This window comes from Beta vulgaris, chromosome 8, assembly GCF_026745355.1.
Source record: "Beta vulgaris subsp. vulgaris cultivar EL10 chromosome 8, EL10.2, whole genome shotgun sequence".
Classification (NCBI taxonomy): Eukaryota; Viridiplantae; Streptophyta; class Magnoliopsida; order Caryophyllales; family Amaranthaceae; genus Beta; species Beta vulgaris.
The window spans coordinates 29,885,514-29,898,856 of NC_079209.1; the positions used below are offsets into that span (position 1 = coordinate 29,885,514).

A 13,343-nucleotide genomic window follows, 5' to 3' on the forward strand; every position below is an offset into this window, starting at 1 on the left:
GACTTTGCCGTCCATGACAAAAGAAAAAGAATGCATGTCCGGCCAAGATAGGTCCAACTCTAGAAGATGCCGAAGAAGATAGGCCTCTGTTCTAGGGCTAGTACCAACCCTTGAGCGGCCGGGTTTATTCGATGAAGAAGACGAACTCATTTTCTTAAAATATGCGTGAAAAAACAAGAAAGAATTAAGGAAATACCTGTAGAGAAAGCTCGGATGAATTGAAATCTCAAATGAGTGGAGTAGCAGTTTACAAGAGCTCTGACGGGAGTAAATTCTCTCTCTAAAAAGCTCAGTAAAAATTGCAGAGTCTCTCTCTCTAGAAAATTTCTCAGCAATGTTAAAATAATTTCAGAAACGACAAGGTCACATATTTATAGAGGGGTGAAAATGACCCCCTCATCCAGTAAAAATAACCATTGCGCTTAAAGGTTGACCTGTGGAGACCGGCAAAATGGCGCCTCTTTCTTGAAAAAGAGAATGGCAGTTCCAGGTCGGTTAAGAGAGGAAGATCAACCGTCTTGGCGCCTAAAAGGTAACTCCCTCTTTTAAGGGGCAAATGTTGTAGCCTAAAAATCGACGGCTACTCTATTGACACGTGGCATTATCCCAGCCCTACATGTGGCATTCGCTTAGGCAAAGAAAAGTACAAAGGTCTGCAGGTTCTTTGGGCTAAAGTACACTTTTCTGAGGAAAAGGTGTACTGGAAAGCTCCCTTGTGGCCCTAAAATTGTACTTAGGCCCAATACAAGTGAAGCCTGATTCAGCTAAAGGGTAAATTGTATTGACCAATCAGCACTTGCCACGTGTCATCATATTATTACTTAGCCAATCACATGCTCCCAAATTAGGGTGACATCAAGGCACAGCAGTCATTCCAAACAGTATAAATAGTCCTTGATTTCAGGAAAAAGGTACGCTTTTCAGAGCACAGTACTGTTATTCTGCCAAAAATTCTCTCCCTCTCTACTTTCTCTCTCTAAAAGTTCCGTCATATCCTTGATATCTGACTTAAGCATCGGAGGGGGAAATACCACCCAAACCTCCAGGGTGGGTCCCTTTTTGCAGGTTGCTAATCGGAGTTCAGAATCGGGATTCGAGCCCAATCATTGTTGCACAAGTCTCCAAATTAAGAACCTGAAGTTGGGAGTTGTTGTATAGTTTACTAGTTCCATACTACGTAACATTTACCAAGTTCATTCAAGTCTTATGTCCAATACTCCTAAAATCAGGTTCGAATAGCAAAGGTCATCTTAACTTTCCATCCAAAATCAATAAACTACTTTCTTTACTTCACACCTTACTTAATTACAACACCTTAAATCAGATTTACAACTTAAATCAGATTAATAACTTAAAGTAATCATACAACTTAATTAATTACTAATTTACTCAAATTACAAATTAATTAACTTACAACTTAAAATTAATATAAAAAACAGAATGTACAATATTAAAACTAATATATAATCATATAATACATATTAGGTTTTTTTTAATACCGCTAAACTCGCCGGCGATAATCTCCGGCGACGACTAACTGCGCACCACCACACTCGCGCAACGCTCGCACCACTCGAGGTCTAGCCCTCGCCTTCTCGCACAGCAGCACACACCAACACTTGTCTTCGGCTATTCGCACGGCCTCCTCGAACACCACACAGATCCACGTCGCGACTCGCTCGCACAAACTCGAGCACCGCGCGCACAACAGCCCACTTGTTTGCACAACACTTCGCACAACCCTTGTCCTCTTGCACAAACTCTCGAACGTCTCATCCACGTTCGCACACGACGACGCACGCGCTCGCACAAACCCCTCGCACGCCTCGCACCGTCCGCGCCCTCGCTCGCGCAGGCCTTCGAACACTCCCGTCGCACCAAAACCACGCACGCCTCGCACCCCACACACACTACTCGCACAGTCGACGTCGAAGGCGAAGAACGCAGGGGAGGCGACAAGAGAGAAAGAGAGAGAGAAGAGAGAATTTGAGAGAGGGAGAGGTTGTGAGTGACGGCTGAGAGAGGGAGAGAGATTAGGGTTTTCTTTTTTTTATATACTTTTTTTTATTCTTATTCTCTCCTATTTATAGTATAGCAAATCTATGTCTAGTAGGACTCGGTTTAATTTATTTATTTCAAAATTAAAGTAAACCGAACGATAATAGAATTACGTTACAGTTGTAAGTGTACTCAAACTGTATTATTGTTATTCTATTATTATTTTTTGTAAATAATACTAAAATACCTTTCAATTATATTCTTTATATTTTCTTATTTATAAAGAAATAACTCCGAAAATGCGCAGTATTACAATCCTAATCCAACTAGAATTAGGATTACAACTTATACTCCTAATACAACTAGGAACTCTAATCCTACTAGAACTAGGATTTCACAAATCCTATTCCTACTAGGACTAGGATCACAACATAAGAATCCTAATAGAACTAGAAAACTACGAGGAGTCATAATGGAACATGAACTCCATGAAAACCTTTAAGAAGCTTTTAAAATCACCATGACTCTTCAATGATTATCCAAGAACAAAGATCTACATTGTCTCATGCATCACTTTAACCAAGACTAATGTTGGATCCATATTATATTTCATGTTATAATATGTTTTAGTTTATGAATATAAGTTGCCTTGTATTTTCCTAATGGAAAGTACGGCAATAACGCACCGACTATCTAGGTTTTGCTGCTAAAAATCGATTAGTTAACTTAACAACAATGAATTAGAGGTCGGGGAGTTATAGGCTCGCAACGGATATGAGGGATAAACTGATCTGGTTTTGGACCGGATCAGATTGTCACAAAACTGATGCAGTTTTTCAAGAAAATCGCATCAGATTTGGGGCTCATGAAACTAAAAAGAACCGCCTGAACTGCAGGTCTGCAGTAAGCAGGAGGTTATACAAACAAAAAAAATCATTTATACTTCAATTATAAACACAAATCAATTCATTTATACAAACATTAACGATAATGATTAAATCTGAATTCTATTATATAAACTAAAATTGACTTCAATTATACAAATTCAACAGAAATTAAATACAAAATTTTAAAATACTTGAACAAATTAATGGAACCCTAGCTCTACCTAAATACAGAGAGGAGTAACGAAATCAAAAAAAATCAATAGATAAACAAAAATCAACAAAGTCTATATCTTAAAGAAAAAAACAATTAATAAACAAAAATTAAAAAAAAAAATATTAAAAGAAAATGAAAATTAGAAAGAAAACAAGAAATTACGAAAGAAATAAAAAACGAAAAATCGACAAAAAACTAAAATAATTAAAATAAACTAAATCTACAAACCCTAAATTAGACACTGGTCTTTTCCTTCTTTGTCTTCGTCTCTTCGATTTTTCGTCTTCTTCTTCGCCTTCTTCGTCTTCTTTCTTCGTCGTCTTTGCCTCTTCGCCTCGTCGTCTTCTTCCTTCCGTCTTCCTTCTTGGTGGTTGCGGATTTTGGTGAAGAGAGGGGTTGATAGAGGAAGAGAGGGGTTGATAGAGGAAGAGAGGGGTTGATAGGGTAAGAAGGGGGTTGACTGAGAAAAGAGTAAGAGAGATAGAGAGAGACAGGGGAGGGAAGAGGATGAGTGAGAGAGAAATGAGAAATTTCGCCTATTAGGGTTTATTTGCTTATCCCTTAGAGTAGAGATGGCAGTGGGTAATTGACCCTACCCGGATCCGTGGATCCAGATCCATTTTTGACGGATCTGGATCCTCAAATTTTGGACCCTATGGATCCGGGTAGGATCTGGATCCTCCTCGAAAAAACGGATCTGGACCGGGTCCTAAATAATTACCCAGATCCAGATCCGTTTACCCATTTTATAATATCATTATAATTTAATATTTTATTTTGATAATATTAGTTATTACATATAAAACGGATTTTCGCTTGAATTTCGGATTTGTTCTAATTAATGTGTGATTTTTGTGCAAATTCACTGGATAGTTAAGTTCGAAAATTGGGTTGATAACTAATCTACAGTTTGATAATTGAATAGTTGTAAGTAGTTGCAATTCTTACTTTTAAAAAATTAAATGTATTTTTTGGTTGATATTAGATGACTTTATTGTTTAAAATCTTTATTTATTGTGAAAATTAGGTTAATTTGAAGACAATAAGCAAGGATCCGTTTTGGATCCTTTTAGGACCCGGATCCGTAGGATCCATTCGGATCTGGATCTGGATCCTCATTTTTATTACCCAGTGGATCCGGGTAGGATATGGATCCACGCCTAAAAAACGGATTTGGATCTAAATCCTAGAGGACCCTGTCCAGATCCTACCCATTGTCATCTCTACCTTAGAGTAAGGAAGTGAACTGCTTAAAAACCTGAATTGAATCAAAGGCCGGGAATTGGGCATGAGGGATTGGGCCAGGCCATGAGGGCTGATGCGATATTTTTGGGAGGTAAATAACGAATTTTCTGCTGCGGTCCGTCAAACCGCATCAGATTTTTTTATAAAAAAAGCATCAGTTTTTTTAATCGGATGCGGTCCACAAGAGGACCACATCAGATTGTATTCCCAACTTTCCCTCCCATTTTTAATATCCATTTTCCGATGCGATTTTACAAAAACTGCATATGTAACTAAGTGACATATAAAGTCTTTTCCACTAGTGCAAGCAACACAAAATCAATACTTCCTCCGTCCCAAAATAATCCAATGTCCCAAATTAGCTTGAACACTGTTGTTTAAGCATAGTCCCTCAATTACTTATTAATTCTTTTACACTACTTTGGCTCACACTATCTTTATCAATAAGAAGTTACTCAACTTTTGTATCCTCCAACAAAAAAATATTATCCCACTAAGGGTCTGTTCTCCCCAACTTATTTTCAGTTCAATTCAGTTCAGACCAGTTCAGATCAGTTCAGTTCAACTCTTGACAATACCTTTACTCTCACATATCACTATTCATTTCAGTTCAATCCAATTCGGTTCAGTTCAGATCAGTTCGTTCATATCAGTTCAGTTCAACTGTTTTATGTCGAAGAGAACAGGCTCTAACTCCCATCGCATCTACTTTTTTTAATAAAATAACATTTGATGAAACTACAACTTATCATCGTAACTACGTGTTCAAATAAGTGTCCAGATCCACTAACAAAACAAGGAACAATTTTGTTCCTCCTGGATCAGAAATAGAAATCTCTCAAACATGTGCATGCAGAGTGTTTGACAGATGATCACTTACTCCTATTCAAAATGCTCCCTTACTCAAAAGAAGTAGGAGATCATATTATGACACCAGAATTGCATACAATGACGAATTTGAACTTTAATCAAGAAGGTGAAGAAAATACAAAAGATTTTTCTCATATCACTAACAGCCCTAAGAAGAATACACATGTAACCCAACGAGATTAATACAACTTGTACGTATCAATATAGCCCATCCTGCTTACAAAAGACGTGGTCACTTCTCAGAATGAACGAAAAGTCAGCATTAAATAGAGGAATTGCAGGAAAGCTGTTGAGAAAAGGACAAGAGGTTGAGATTACAGGTTCTTTTTGTGCTTCCCATGCTTTTCCTTCAGTTTCTCAGCCTTCCCACTTACGACACTACTTTGGTTACTGACTGACCCTTCTTCGGCACTGCACATTTGAGACTTCAACCTGAACCCCAACTTCCGAGAAACGTTACCCCAAGTGCCCGACCCCGACCCCTTTACTCGACCTAACTTTTCAATCTCGTTTCTCATGTTTGAGCACTCCATCTCAAGTTCAGAAACTCGCATTCTCATGTTATCCATTCCAACCTTAAGAACCTGATTCTCTCTCACTGCTGTAACCCAACCTCCTCCTTCATTGGATCCAACCATGCCGCTTCTCAACTGTCTTGAACCTTCAAGATTCTCAGAAACCAGAAAACACCCAGCAATCGAATTTCTTAGCTGCAGCTGCTCAAAGAACAGAACTTGTACTATTATTCTTAGGGGTAGCCTCTCATTCTGGGCAGCGTGAGTGCAAGCTTCCAAGGATAGTTTCTGACAGTCCATTAGCCTGCAGAGTTGTTCTCTTTCTGACTCGGATAGCCAAGGGTGTGACTGCAGATTTCAAAATAATCATTAGATTAATATTCTAATTAGACCTTTGAATGAAAAAACCTATAACTGATACATTGGTATTATCACAAAATTACCTTTAGATAGATGTCAATGGCACGATAAAGACCATCATCCAAAGGTCTTGCGAACTCAGGAACAGCTGCAGCAAGGGCTTGAAATTTAGGTAGCTTGAGATTAATATCAGGTGCCACCTCAGCAAGGTATCCATCGATCAATTTCGCAACCATTGTGATAGGAGTCAAAGAAGGTGAAACTATCAATTGATCATCATCAATGGAGCAAGGGGAATCATCACCATTAGCCTGATCCATGGTCAAAAAGTGCTCAAGAATCCTTTGTATACAATCCACATTATACAGTGTCTCCATTGAATAGGAGAAGTTAGGCATCAGAAGATCTTCTAAATTCGCTTGATCAAGCTGCATTCCGACTCTCTTCTCCAAGCTTGATATGCATGTTGTGTCTGCTCGAAGTATCATGGCTGTTCGAAGGAGACCGAAGAGGAACTTGGTTGAAACGAGTCCTTTGTGCACAGGAAGCAATTGGTCAATCTCTTCAACCAATAACTTCTGGTCATGTTCTGAAGGTGGACTTGCCATAGGTGGAGGCCCAAGGCGGGAGCTGGAATCACCTGCACCCTGTCGTCGGTTCAACCCAGGTAGATATCTTTTAGCATAATAAGCAATAGAACCAGAAATGATTTCTGGCTTAATCCCCCTAGATTCCATGGCTAATATCAGCCTCTTGTAAAGAGGGAAACTCAAAATTGACACATCATCATACCACCAATCCGTGCTCGATTTTTTAGGTCTAGCCCCTGTGCTGATGCCATTCCACAAGACACTGCCACCAGGACTTTGCATTGGGCCACCGCGCTCCACAACAGGCCAGCCAAATAGATTTGGGTCAGTGCTTGCCTTGACAGCCAATGCTTCAATACATCTCTTTGTAATGTGGAGTTCATCAGCATAGGAAAGTATGTCATCACAGGTTTGAAGAGCTCTCAAAGACTCTTTCCAACTCTTAAGAACCACTTGATTCAGGAAAGTTTCTGTTTGAAAGATTAAATTGCCTTCTCCATACTCCTCAGTCATCTCAAGATGTTCAGCAGCACAACGCAAGTATACAACATTTGAGGCTGTAAGTTCAAGTTTAACCCCATAGCAGAATTTGGCAACAAGTTCAAACATTTTAGCTCCACCAGGCAAATCACTTATGCTTATAACAGAACCCTCTTCTCCTTCATCGGCTTCTGCAATTAATCTTTCCATGACACCACTCCGTGAAAGTAAAGGAAACTGCAGCAGAATGAATTTTACAATTGGTCAAGCACTACTAAATGTAAAAAGGTTTCTTTTGGGGGCTTATTTCTCTCTTGAGTGCAATTTAATTATAATATATAAAAACAGACTTAAAAAGCATAAACAAAGAGAGCTCAGACCCACCAAACCCTCAAACTCACCAGTCACCAGGATTACTCATATTTGATGACTCCAAATAATGAAGAGAAATTTTATTAAGAAGATCATGAAGCAAAACATACAATAAATAGGTAAAGAGGTTTTCCCTTGAAGTTCACAAAGTATACGATAGAATAAAGACATCAGTGCTCATATAGCCTAGTCCAAGTCGCAAAGATTGCATTTAGCATGACTGCATAAAGCACAGAGCCAGAATATGCAAGTATTGTGACTGGAAGTATCTTCTTTACTTTTATTATTCTGTGGACGAGTGCATAATAACTTCTTGGGTTCTGGGCTGATCACGTAATTTCTTAATACACTGTTCACACCTCTGATCTCACTAATTGCATAGAGCATTAGTTGGGCAGGGATAGAGGATTGGAACTATGAGCTTCCGTATTTGGGAGATCAAATGAAAAGTTTTCAGCAACGAAGCAAATTTGGGCATATACAGACGGGTAAGGTCTTTAGGATATTAATAAAAAAATTTAGGAGTCACAATGGAATGACTCATAAGTCAGACAATGTCAATACTGATATTTACACCTTCCTGATATATGATGCAATGATGCACATAATGAAATGAGAGGTATGACAGCATATGATGCCAAAGGTCTCAGTTATCCTAAACCAAGCTGGCCTAATTATGGCTTATTCGTTTCCTGTAATACACCCTGAGGACCACAGCTTGAACTCGGAGCTAACTTGTGTGACATAATTCTTTGTTGCACTAATTCACAAGTAATTTGCTAAGTATATCAATAAATAGAGGCTAAAACCACACAACTCTCCGTCTTGAGTCTTTTCACGCCGTAGTATAAAAACCCGAAAAACGAGTAGGTCTCATCCCAAGCCTACCCCAAGCTCATAAGCTCTCACGAGTTCCGGGTGGTCTTAGTAATTTTATACCGCGACAACCGATGCCGTCTTATCTTAATAACTTAACGGATATCACATTTGAGATCGCAAAAATATTATTTCTTCATTGCACCTTCAAGCTAAAGAGATCCTTTCATGTTGCAAAAATGAGGAGAAAGGAAATAGATAGGATGGGTTTCACTAAAAACTTGTAGTTTTTTTTTTCAGTCTAGTAATAGGATCTACACTTTGATTTTGTTGTTGACTGGTTGTGGACCTGAATATTCCACATCTCTTAGCTTAACTTTGTCTGCTGACTGGTGAATTTAAACGCGTTTGCTATTTACAAGGTTGAAAAAAAAATTTGACATCTTGTACACATCATGCCTGACTTTAAACTCACATTATGGAACCAGTATAGAACACAAAAATAATTCTGAAAGCTTCAAGTTAACAACAAACAATAAATGCTTCCTCCACCAACAAAAAGTTTTCACAATGACTTTGTGACTTGAATTAACAATGTGGCAACTAAATCTCGATAAAGATATTAATGACATTGATATAGGTTTATCCATAGAGATTCTTCTAACATGAACCCCTATTTCACACAAATAATGTCAAATTTTTGAACTAAAAATTTCTCTAAAATAAGACATGGAGAAGTTGTTAAAACAAACATATTATAAACAATTAACAGTTGCAATCTCGCAATTCATGTCATAAACATTACAAGTTCAAATGCTGTTTTAACTGGTTGATCACTGGCAGGTCAAATGCATATGCATAACAAGGGTTTACCAAAAGACAAATTATAAAGAATTAATAATATTTTAACACTTTAAAGAGGTGTGAAAGTGTGAATGGTTGAGTACCTTGTGGAGATGGAAAGTTATCTCTTCAACCTCAACAACAATATCACTTGGAAGACCAGTTGTGCAAAACCTGTAAATGATAAAAGTGTAATATTATATAGTAAAATCAGGGAAGAAAATATGATTCATACAGGAGACCTATGAGTGCCTGAGTGGCGACTAGTGCTCATAACAATAACAAGATTGTTTAGTGGAGAATTTATCAAACTAAAAACAAGAATAAGCATCTCACTGGCATACGCAACCATACTAAAGCATACGACAAAGCTTCGTACCACAATGGAGTAACTTCAAAACCCATGGAGGATCCTTTGCAACTGTTCAAAACAAAACAATGGCATACATGCTATTTCTTAGACCTATGAGTTGTTCTAAAAAGTTCATCATCTATGACAGTGCGGCTTGACGGAGAGACTATCAATTCCAAAGGTCTCTCCATTCCAAACATTGACCTCTCTCTTACATCACCAATGGCTCACCTTTGAGCACACTGGAAAAAAAAAGTCTGATCAACTAATTTTCATTGATATGCATCGTTCTGGCAGATTTTCATCTCATAATTTACAATTTCTTCACCACTTGTGTCAGAGAACCAATTACTAGCATGAGTTCCACCACTACAAGTCTACAACCGTTAATTCATCCACGCCAAACAGCTTAAACTTGTACAGAGATATGAGTGTCAAATATAGGTACCTATTCACCTGTTAGACACATTATAGTACACAAATTTGGACACAAATATACTATCCACCTAATTTTAGAAGAATCATACAAGTTAGGTTACTCCAACACCTTCATTTACCTCAAACATCACATATTGTGTCATGTTGTGTCTGACACGACACTTCACTTGGATACTTCATTTTAAACTAAGTACTTTTTTTTTGTACAAAATAGACGAGTGGGATACTTGGACACCCGTATCCGAGTAAACACTTAATGCATGTCTGGGTAACATAGCTTATAGGTACTTTTCAAATTACAAGTACTTATACACACATACTAGATAGAATATTTTGCTATTTCTTGTGAAAAGTGTAATCTCAAGTCCATTCCGTATATGTCACAGATGTATCCCCTCTTTCTCTATCTTTTTAGATATTGTCTCTACGAATATGTGATTAAAAATAAGTTAGGTGTCTGCATAATAATCATAAGTCCTTTGCCATCTACATTCTAAGGGATCGCTTGGTTCACTACTTTTGGATTTTAAGAAACGGAATCAATTACCGATTCCTTTTTTTCTTGTTTGGTTCAACCCCTCATCAATCCATTACCATTACTTGATGGTAATGGATTCCCCCAATTTGTTACCTTCCCTCCCCCTCAAGTAACAAAATCCATTACTTGAAGTTAATGATTATCCTTCATTTCCATTCCTTGACTTGAACTAAACACTCAATAAAAGTAATAATTTTTGTTACCATTCCCCTCCTCTATTTGTATCCATTCCCTTTCCATTCCATATCTTGAACCAAACGACCCCTAACTATTCAAGAGCATCATACTGTAAGATATTCAATATGAGATGTTACTTTTTAACAACATAAGCTTGAAACTGCAAATTGCAACTTCATTTTCGTCACATTTTAGCATTGACTTTGCCGAGAATGACTTGAAGATAAATAACGAGAGCAACATCAAATTGTGACCGTCTCTTAACAGCATTTGTATCTCTAACATTGAGGTAAAATCTATGTATAGTAGAAATTTACAACATTGATGGCGAATCTTAGCGTTTATACAGGTCAAATATCCAATACATGACTTACAAAAACAGAAACATACTTTGCATATTGAACACTGCATCCCAGAAACACAAATTTCCAAAGAATAAATGCTAAAACATATTTTTACAGTAAGAAATTCAGACATTAGAACAATTAAATAACATAGAATAGTGAAAGTCGAAAATAGAAATTAGAGATCAGATTAAAACATACCATGCCTGCCCTTTTCTCTGAAATGCATCAATCTTGGATCCCAATTTCACACAAGCCATTTTTTCTCGATTATCAACCACAAACTTTTTAAACCCAGGAAAACTAAAACTCAAAAGCTTGAAATTTTCAACCAAGTTTCTCAAAACATCAAAAGAAAGAGAAAAATGTAGCCTCTTTGTTAAGCAACTCAACCTCAAATTCAACCCTTAATTGCCCAAAAAAAAAAAAAAAAACCTACATTCACTGAAAATTCAGCCTTCAATGTAGCAATTTCATGAGTAAATCAACTATTACACATCAACAAAAACATTAAATCATAACCCAGTTCATTACTTTCACAGAAGAAACTCCTCAAAGAAGGAAACCAACCCAAATCTACCAAACCAAAACAAATCAACAAAAAAAAAAATTATAGAAATAAAGAGCAAAACAGAAGAATTAGGTCAACTCCTCAAAGATTCCTCCCTAAAATTAAAAACCCACCACCCAAAACCAACAAAGAGTTGTTTTTGTTTATACAACTAAGACTAGAAGAACAAGGGTAAGAAGATTCCAAAAATTGGACCTTAAAAAAGGGAAATTTAATCATTGCGCATTATAATAAAAGTGAAGAGTTTCGCTGTGATTTTTTGTGGTTTTCATGTGAAAATTAAAGGAAAAATAAGGGTAAAGGAGCGCCATGAAAGAGTGTAATAATTGTACCACGGAGGAAAGGGAGGGACCCAAAGCTGTGAAAAGGGTGATTATTATTTAAGTTGAACATGCGTATTTATGGCAGTTCTTGAAACTTACCATTTTCTCATTAAGTATTAACCCCAAAACTATTTGCTTATGACTTTTGAGTGTTGAGTGAGTGAGCATGTGGGTTGTTTTGCCTTCAGAAGTACTCATGTTTTTCTCGAGATTAGATACTGAGATTCTTTTAACTAGGTGTGTAAATTCGTCTATTTTTACTGTATCCCGTTTTTACTCCGTCCAAATTTTGCTTGTTTGCCGACTGCCGTGTTAATAACTCCAATGCATGACTTAAAACATTTTTATGAATCACCATTATATTCCTCGCAATTTCAAAAAGCGCCCTATTTTTTGAGTTTAAATTTTATATACTCTTATTCAATGTTTTTTTTATTATAATGTGTGTTCTTTTAAACATGAGATATAAAAAATAACATGAATATTGTGAATCCAAAAATAATCTATTTATCTTTTATTTATAGTTGGTATCCTCTGACAAATAAACTTTTTCCATGTTCGTGATTATAGTGTCCCACTAAGAGCATCATTAACCATGAGTGAAAAACAAGAATCATGAGATGAATGAAAAAAAAGGGTCTTAATCATGATTGGAAAAAAAATCATGTGTTGAATGGGAGTGATTGGGGCAAAAAAATGGGATGGGGTGAGTGAAATGGTGATCAGGCGTGGGAGTGGGACCCACTGCCTGGTCAGCATTCCACTAATTTTTTTTGCTTAACCCAGCAGCAAAACGCAGCGTTTTGCTGCTGGATGAGGCAAAAAAACGAAGCCCGCTGACACGCGTGTCAGCGCCAACTGCAGCGTGACATTTGTCACCCACGCCAAATGTCAGCTTCTTATTGGTTTTTTCAAATATAACCGTTGTAAATTTTACAACGGTTATATTTTAAAAAAATATAAATCAAAAAAAAAATACCAACGGCTCTATTTTTTCGAGATCTATAAATAGAGACTCATTTTGCTATATTTTCGGCACACTTAATTTTCTCCATCTTCACTAAATTTCTTCTCTTTGTTCAAACTCTTCTTCCATTGCTCTTTATTTTCAAATTCTTATAATTATGGATCCTAATCATCCTAAATCAACCCCAAAATTACTAAAAAAACCAAATGACTATGCAACAAAATCGCTTAATTAGCTCAGTAAGTGCAAGAGACACTCAAGAGGGGGGGTGAATTGAGTGTTTGTCCGAATGTTGCAACTTTTTCGATTAATGTAAGAACAGTAAAGAAACAGTTCTTTAGCAGCGGAAATAAAAGCGATGAATAAACAACACAAGGATTTAACGAGGTTCGACTTCAAATAAGTCTAAGTCCTCCACTCACTCACTCTTTTATTAATCAACT

The 13,343-nt window shown here is 37.0% G+C and overlaps 1 protein-coding gene across 1 annotated transcript; it reads right to left on the reverse strand.

The window, feature by feature from the left end:
- Positions 1 to 5,204: 5,204 nt before the first annotated feature.
- Positions 5,205 to 12,011, reverse strand: LOC104901184 (BTB/POZ domain-containing protein At1g30440). The gene is made up of 4 exons (XM_010688735.4): positions 11,241 to 12,011; positions 9,295 to 9,364; positions 6,173 to 7,396; positions 5,205 to 6,077 (listed from the first exon to the last, which is right to left on the reverse strand). The coding sequence occupies exons 1-4, from the start codon at positions 11,297 to 11,299 to the stop codon at positions 5,529 to 5,531; spliced, it is 1,902 nt and encodes a 633-aa protein (XP_010687037.1). The 5' UTR covers positions 11,300 to 12,011; the 3' UTR covers positions 5,205 to 5,528.
- Positions 12,012 to 13,343: the final 1,332 nt, after the last annotated feature.